At 46.1% G+C, this 7,816-nt stretch overlaps 2 protein-coding genes across 4 annotated transcripts in view; one reads left to right on the forward strand and one right to left on the reverse strand.

The window, feature by feature from the left end:
- The first annotated feature begins 24 nt into the window (after positions 1 to 24).
- SERPINF1 (serpin family F member 1) overlaps positions 25 to 7,816 on the forward strand; it is a 10,251-nt gene continuing 2,459 nt past the window's right edge. Inside the window, exons 1-7 of one of the 3 annotated variants that reach the window (XR_004842797.1) lie at positions 25 to 2,563; positions 2,977 to 3,178; positions 3,258 to 3,413; positions 4,187 to 4,390; positions 5,167 to 5,309; positions 5,933 to 6,383; positions 6,524 to 6,599. Coding sequence is in view for 2 of the 3 variants with exons in the window: in XM_035900616.1 (XP_035756509.1) it covers positions 2,486 to 2,563; positions 2,977 to 3,178; positions 3,258 to 3,413; positions 4,187 to 4,390; positions 5,167 to 5,309; positions 5,933 to 6,143; positions 6,524 to 6,783 (1,254 nt within the window). In the remaining variant the exon portion in view is untranslated. Of the gene's footprint in view, positions 2,564 to 2,976; positions 3,179 to 3,257; positions 3,414 to 4,186; positions 4,391 to 5,166; positions 5,310 to 5,932; positions 6,384 to 6,523; positions 7,227 to 7,816 lie in introns of those variants that run through there. The other 2 variants (XM_035900616.1, XM_009645157.2) reach the window with 2 other exon arrangements.
- SMYD4 (SET and MYND domain containing 4) overlaps positions 7,369 to 7,816 on the reverse strand; it is a gene marked incomplete at its 5' end in the record, with an annotated part of 5,618 nt that continues 5,170 nt past the window's right edge. The window contains one exon of the mRNA XM_035900550.1: positions 7,369 to 7,663. Within this exon, the coding sequence (XP_035756443.1) occupies positions 7,513 to 7,663 (151 nt within the window). The remainder of the gene's footprint in view (positions 7,664 to 7,816) is intronic.

Raw genomic sequence — 7,816 nt, forward strand, 5'->3', positions numbered from 1 at the left:
GGTGGGGGCGCGGAGGGCAGGGGCTGAGCCCGGGGAGCGCCCGGAGGCCGGGAAGAACGGTTCTTCTGCAGGGGTGAAAGGGTGGGAGTCCCACCAACCGAGAGGTCTCACCAGGGGTTGGGAGCCACCAGCATCCTAGGGCACTGCTTTGCCTCCGGGGCTGAGCGGCAATGGGGGAGAGGGGTGGGTTCCTGCCCTTCCAGCACCTGGGTTGCAGCTGGGAACACGCTTTTGCTTTGCACCGGTAACAATTTTGGGTGACAGTCAAATCCTCTAGAGCCAGCGGTTGCAAAGTGCTTCAGAAGGAGTTGGTGCCGTGGGGTGGAGCGATAGCAGCGAGCAGGCTGAACTCGTGGGTGATGTCTCACAGCACCCCTAAAATCAGAAGTGTTTATAAATGATGGGAGACTCGTGCCACTATAGATGTAAATCAAAATGTTTCCTTTGCACCTGCGGGCCTTCACAAATAGACAACTCCCAGACACAAGGCTCCTTTTCGGCTCATTTCTCGACCTTTTCTTCCCGTACCTTCCTGACTGTAACATCGCACGCTGCACGCTGTTGCTCCTTCTCTCCTCTTTAAAGGTAGCCACAGATTTTTAATATCATGCCTGAAACCATCCCACCTCTGCTCCAACCAAATTCTTTTCTCTGTATTTTTGGCTGTGTGCTAAGAGACATGCAAATAGAATCCAGATGTTCAGGCCAATTCAAACGCAAAAGGCTTTGTCTTTCTAAAATGGAAATTGCTTTTTGGCAAACTTTGAGAAATATGAAGCTGGTGACAGTACTGGCAAAAACAATACAAATCTGCAAAACCAATCTCCGCTCTCACGCTCCCAGGAGCTCAGTGTAGCTGGAAGCAGAGGTTGTGTTGAGATTTATTTTTTTTTTTTCAGAGAACAGGTTATGCTCCATGGAAAACCTTCATCTCTATAAACTAGACTGGGCCAAACCTCTTCCTCTCAGCATGCAAGACTGCTGCTCAGTGCAGGCATCCTTGCAAAGCCCTCGCTAAGACCAACTTAGGCTCACACGAGGCTTCTCTTTCAGCATGGCGCCTATTCACTGTAAAACTCTGCAACGATAGGAGCCATCCCAACATCATATGCACTTCTCATCCCACCAACGCATTGGTTTGTTCCAGTATAGTAAATCCTCTTGATATACATCTGCACCAGAATACCTCATCTCTGCGGCAGCTAGGATAGCAGCAGGTCACAGGATGGAAGTGCAAAGAGGGTACCGCTTCTGTGTGACACTGCCTAAATATAGATGAAAACTTAAAGCCTCACTGTGACACCTTTTTCTCCGAGGCAGAACTACCTCCAGGAAAAAAAGGGTTTTGGCAGGAAAGGGAAATGGTGAACTGCCTTGCAGTGAAGTAAAACCTCTGCCTGAACAGACTCCATCCTCAAGTGGGGCTGTTGTAGCCACGTGGCTTTAAGTTGTATTTCTACCAGCAGGCATGTTTTCTTTATAGCTGAAGTTAATCTGAAACACATGTTCTTCCTCCTACTTCACTGGACGCCTGGATCACAGGGGTTAGTTAAATACAACCCTCTTCCTTTAATTTCTGGGAATCTATATAAACATTGCTTCAGACCAGCCTCGGTGGCGTCTGCTCTCAGGGGCATGACACTTCAGCAGTAGCTCTGGTTTCCCCACAGTGAAACCCTGGGTTATACACTGCCCCCTGGACCAGACAGATCTGTCTGGAAGGGCCACATATGCCAATACTGGAGTGATTAAAAGTGGATTCCACAGAAAGAACAGCTTTGGGGAGTTTGGTACTTTTCTTCCACCTCTATTAAAAACGTCGAAGAAGCTAAGCTCTGGCTTTCACCTCTTCTCTAGACCTGGCCCAGAGTTACGTACTTAATCCCAGCCCCTTTCCTTACTGTCTTTTAAGAAAGCTCTTCTACTTTTACTTTATTGAACTGCAAGTAAGAAGCAAAGGATGCATATAGGCTGTACAGCCTTCCAGGTACACGCAGACACAAGAGACATGACAAACTACTGCCCGAGGCAGCTAACTTGTACAGCAGAGCAGCACCCAGCCAGTTTAGCCTTCTGCCCCACTCAACAATATGGATTTGCTACCTTTTATAAATACAGTATTGATTTTTTTTACAGCCTAAAACTCAGAAGATAGGAATTAGTGCTTTTCTGGACCTTGGCACTCAGTAACTGCCAGCATCAGTGTGGTTTGGGCCACACACATCTGCTTTTGCACTCAGGCACACCCAGGCATGCATGCTTGCCCGATTTTAAAGTCATTGGGGCCAGGCTGGCTGAGTGCTTCAGACTAAAGAAGAAAAGCTGGCTAAGATCAGGTGTGTGTTTCACAACTGGGAAGGACAAGCAGCAGCATGTGTCACTGTGGTTCCTGTCACAACCAGGTACAGCGGATAGTAGTGGTAGAGATGTATTTGCTTGGTTGCTCAAACTACCACTGTCTTGTTCTTACTCTGTAGGTTCAGGCATGCAGATTCCAGTGGTTCTCCTTTTCCTGGGTCTCTTAACTGTCCCAAGCAGATCCCAGAACTCAGCTACTGAGCAGGTGAGTAGGAGACAATGTGCAGAGAGCGAGGGAGAGATACTTGGGGCAGGTAATTTAGTTTTAAAGAACCTTACAGAAGGATTAAGTGCTACTCTCCTAAGTTACTAGGATTTTATTTAGCAACATAATGAGACTAACTCCTGCTTTACCTAGATAAAACCACAGTAGTTACATCAGGGGACGACCGCGAGGCAGAAATAGTGGATTCCAATCTGAGTGCTGCCTTTGGTTTTACTGGCACATTGCTTTAAAGTAACTGTTTAAAGTAACACTCTCAATCAGAAAGATTAAGGCAGTATTTCCGTAGATCGTAGGGGAGTACCTGTAGATTGCTTGCCTTTGAAACGTTTATCACAACTGTACCTGCTCTTGTGAACTGCAAGTCTAACCAAAGCGCTCCCTGTACCCGCTAGAACTCTGCCACCGCTGATGGAGCTAATGCTGGCGAGGTCGAAGAGGAAGATCCATTCTATAAGAGCCCTGTAAACAAGCTGGCAGCTGCAGTCTCCAACTTTGGCTATGACCTGTACCGTCAGCAATCTAGCCGGACAGCCACTGCCAACGTGCTACTCTCTCCATTCAGCCTGGCTACTGCACTTTCTGGTCTCTCACTCGGTGAGTTCTCGCCCCTTTTCCTCAGGCACTGCTTGGCCTGACAGGCCTTCCCTCATACTGCTGTCCTTGTTGTTGGCAGGGGCTGGAGAACGAACAGAAGATGTGATTTCTCGCGCTCTCTTCTATGATCTGCTTAACAAAGCTCAGGTCCACGACACTTACAAGGACCTCCTGACCAGCGTGAGTGGACCAGAGAAGAGCATGAAAAGTGCTTCCCGCATCATCTTGGAGAAAAGTAAAAGTCCTTCTTCCCCTCTACCAAATTTTACCAAAGTAACTAGTAGCAGGTAGAATGCCCTGAATAACAACGCACTTACAGCTTGGCTCTGACATACTGTTGAGCCAGGATGCAGACAGTGCATGGAATGCTGTTGCTGCTCCAGAAAAAGCCTGGAAAGTTTGTGTGCACATAAATAGAAGACCAGACTTATGCGCACAAAGGCACCGGTGACAGAGCAGCTAACGTGCAAGACCTAGAAGAAACTTGCTGAGAATTTTGCTTTTGCTCTAGGTTTTCTGGCAGGTGTTGCCAACTTCCAGGAACCATAAATCACATTTTCTATTTGTGATAGCATTCAGCCATATTCCTTTGTTTGATTCCTTGCAGAGCTATTTGACATGTCGGCATGCAATAAGCAGCTGCTGAGAAAGCCAAGAGCTATCTTTTGGAACCTGCTGGTTCCTAGAATCCAGTAGGTTGAGTAAGCTGTACTCATAAAGCAAGCTGGAAAAAGAAGAAAGACTGATGTAGGAATAGCTGTGTCCAAGCCTTCTGTTCTTATCTCCTTTCTTTACTTTTCAGAAGAGAGTCATCCCATACTCCAGCATGGGTGGCTATAGGATTTGGATCAGTTTCTTCCATGTGCCTTCTTCAAAGCAGGTTTCTGTATACACACAGCCACAGATGTTTTATGAGAAAACTGCTGCTGGGCTTTGGATTGCAATCTGTTGCCTTGAGAGTGTTTTGATAAGGGAGCTAGCTGCAATATCAATGTTTTTGTTCCCCAGGACTGAGGGTGAAGCCTGGTTTTCACAGCCAACTAGAGAAGTCCTACAAGATGCGTCCGAGGGCGCTCAGTGGTAATACCCAGTTAGACCTCCAAGAAATCAACAGCTGGGTACGACAGCAGACAAAGGGAAGGATCATGCGGTTTATGAAGGACATGCCCGCAGATGTCAGTATTCTCCTTGCTGGGGCTGCTTACTTCAAGGGTAAGGATGTTGTGTAATTGGTTACAGAGAGGGAAGCCTGTGTTAGAAGAGATGCGAGGGAATGCTCTCACTTCCAACAGAGCAAACAGACTGCCAAAGAGACAGAGTGTAAGAAAGTGTTTGAGAACATTTAGTAAAGAAGAAAAAATGCATGCTACCTGAACAGAAATAGTCCTTGAGGGAGGAATTATTACTCTTGGGAAGCTGAATCTTGACCTGTTTGCAGTAAGAGACCAGAGAAGAAAGTTTAAGCTCACCAAATGCCATGGCAAGAGACAGAGTATTACCATTCAGGGAAGGCACAGCTCAAAGAGTGTACTGAGCCGCTGTAGAGGGAATGGAGGCAGATACTAGAGAGCTGTTCTAGAACATGCTGTAAGCCAGTGTCCTGGAGAATTACTGCTTAGAGACAAGGAGCAAAATAAAGGGTGGGGAGAGAAGCACTTTATATGCATTGACACAATTGTTACCCTTTAAAATAGTTTTGTAATTACATAAGTAGACATCAACTTCCCAATAGCTACTCCACCCATACACTGGCTTGATTTTTTATTTTCCATTTAGCCAATTCTCAGATGAAAAGGAGGGGCCAAAGAGTGACAGTAAACCAGTAGCTCTGATCAGTCTATTTCCATCTCCATCATCATTCAGTTATGTCTCGACTCTTAAAGGACAAATACTGTATATAAAAGCACAAGATTAGTCTGCCACAGCATAAACCTGGTTTCATATGCTGTTATTCCAGAAAATCCTCCATTTTATCTTTTAAAAAATAGGGACGTGGAAAACCAAGTTTGACACCAAGAAGACTGCCCTGAAGGACTTCCACCTGGATGAGGACAGAACTGTGAAGGTGTCCATGATGTCAGACCCCAAAGCCATACTGCGATACGGTTTTGACTCAGAACTCAACTGCAAGGTCAGAGAGCAAATATTGCACAAGATCTCCTAAACCTACTGAGGAACAGGCTCAGCTACACTTACCTGTTAACCCATTCCAGAAGACAGCCTTGCTCCTCCCATCAGGCTAGTTTTGCAATCCCTATTTTGAAAGGCAGTATGTTCACTCTTAGAATATCCCACTTCTGCACTGGCTATGTGACAAGCAGTCCAGAATTTAAATAATGCCCAGGTCCTACTAGCCTGCATTGCTTGACCTAAAGTTGGGCAAGAAGGGCAGGGCACACCCCTCAAAACTTTGCCATCTCTACCTTTTTCAACAAGTCTTCCACTGTAGCATGAGCTCAGAGGTGTTCCAGCTGAGAATCCCCCAAAGCATACTGCAGTTCATTACAGGAGTCAATGGGTGAGAGCGAGCGCTTGCCATCTAATAATAGAAAGAGTGCAGCACAGGTTGGTGAAAGCCTGGGCGCCAGAAGGTTCAGGAAGCATCACATCCAATAAAAACAAACAGGGAAGACGACCAAATGTTAACTGGAAAGGCTGACCAGGCAGTCCTCATTCAGGCCTGTGCCTGGTACAGGACGGTTAAATCTGTTCATTATTGATGTGACCCTTTCTTATTTGTAACTGGCCTTCCAGATTGCCCAGCTGCCGCTGACAGAAGGAATCAGTGCCATGTTCTTCCTGCCTACGAAGGTGACCCAGAATATGACTCTGATTGAGGAAAGTCTTACTTCTGAATTTGTCCACGATGTAGACAAGGAGCTGAAGACAGTCCATGCTGTGCTAAGCTTGCCCAAAATAAAGCTGAACTATGAAGAGGCACTTGGCAGCACTCTAAAGGAGACAAGTATGTACATCACACACCCTCTACAGACTGCCAGGGCTCAAAGCAGTGGGCAAGCTGCTTCCTGCTCTCAGAAAACTATGAAGCTGGTGGGTTATTAAGTTAGGTCCCGCTGTCAGTCTAGAGATTTCACCAGCAACTAAATCACCATGGTCCAGGACTCCTCAACTTTTTGTCACATCTTCCCACCAAGCTCATACAACGCTTCTGAGATTGAGAGGGAGAAGCTCAGTACAAACAGATGTAAGCTTCTTCTCTCTGTTACCCCCAATAAACTCTACCAGAGCAGTTACATGCCCTCCTGGACTCACAGCATTAGCAGTACTGCTCCCCCACCTGCAATCTATGCTTTCAGTTAACGGAATATTCTTTCTTTCCTCCAGGGCTCCAATCGCTTTTCTCATCACCTGATTTTACCAAGATTTCTGCCAAGCCTATTAAGCTATCTCATGTGCAACACAAGGCAATTCTGGAGCTTAGTGAAGATGGGGAAAGATCCACACCAAATCCTGGGGTGAATGCTGCTCGTCTGACCTTCCCCATAGAATACCACGTGGACAGACCTTTCCTTCTTGTACTGCGAGATGATACCACTGGAACCCTCCTCTTCATTGGCAAGATCCTGGATCCCAGGAGCGTTTAGATCCCTTCACAATAACCTGCAATGGTAGGGCCCAAATGGAAAGGGTGGTATTGGGAGGGATACTGGCTCCCTGCTCTGCTGCACAAAGACACAACTTGCAAATCTTATGCCTTCATGCTGCAATAAAAGAGCTTTTGCTATTAATCTCAGCAAGCCCCAGTATTCTCCCTTGAAAGATTGTCATATGCCTTCACACTCCCCTTTTGCCCAGACTGAGCCATGATGCAGTTCTGTGTCCTCATCACTGACAGGTCTGCGCTGGTAGCCCTCCAATTTCTGCAGTGCCCCCTCTTATAGCTTGTAAGTTTGCACTTCACAGCCTGCTGCCTCACCCATTCCAACCATTTACATTTCATGCTGGCAAGAAGAAAAGTGCTTCACAGCATTAGAAATAAAAGGCAGCATGGTCTGGATGACTGCCTGTTCATAACCATCAGGGTATCACACATGGGAGATTCACATCTCTAGAAACAGCATACACGAGCATCTCAAACATTTGCTTCAAACCCACATGCAGAAATTATACAACAGCATCTATTCCCACCATACCACGCACAGACCCCTCATGTTAGAATTGGTCATTTTATTTACAACAGTCTCACTAAAGAGCATTTCAGATTTCATTCAAGTTGTTACATATGATTTTCCAGCTTGTACTACATGACTACTTTACCACATGAAACTTAGCTTTGATGAAAGATCACTTTGCAGCTTCCTTTGACAGGGAAATTAAGTCCTCTGAAGGATGCTTCTGGGAAGCTCTAACAGACAGGTCTTCATCTCTTGTAGTTCCTGGATCTGAGTACTCTGAGGACCACAGTGCACTGACAAAATCGCCTCTGCTCTTTGAATTGTGCTCAGAGCTTCAGAAACTGCAAATCTGAAATAGGAAGAGAGTAAGAACAAAGTATACAAAATACCTAATTCAGCTCCTCGACTCACATGACCTTTAAGCCCTCCCCAACAAAAAAATCTAAGCCTGTTCTTGGGTACAGACCCTACCCTCCACTGCCTTTTAGCACCAGGCAAATAG

Source organism: Egretta garzetta, unplaced genomic scaffold, assembly GCF_000687185.1.
Source record: "Egretta garzetta isolate BGI_Z169 unplaced genomic scaffold, ASM68718v1 scaffold108, whole genome shotgun sequence".
Lineage (NCBI taxonomy): Eukaryota > Metazoa > Chordata > Aves > Pelecaniformes > Ardeidae > Egretta > Egretta garzetta.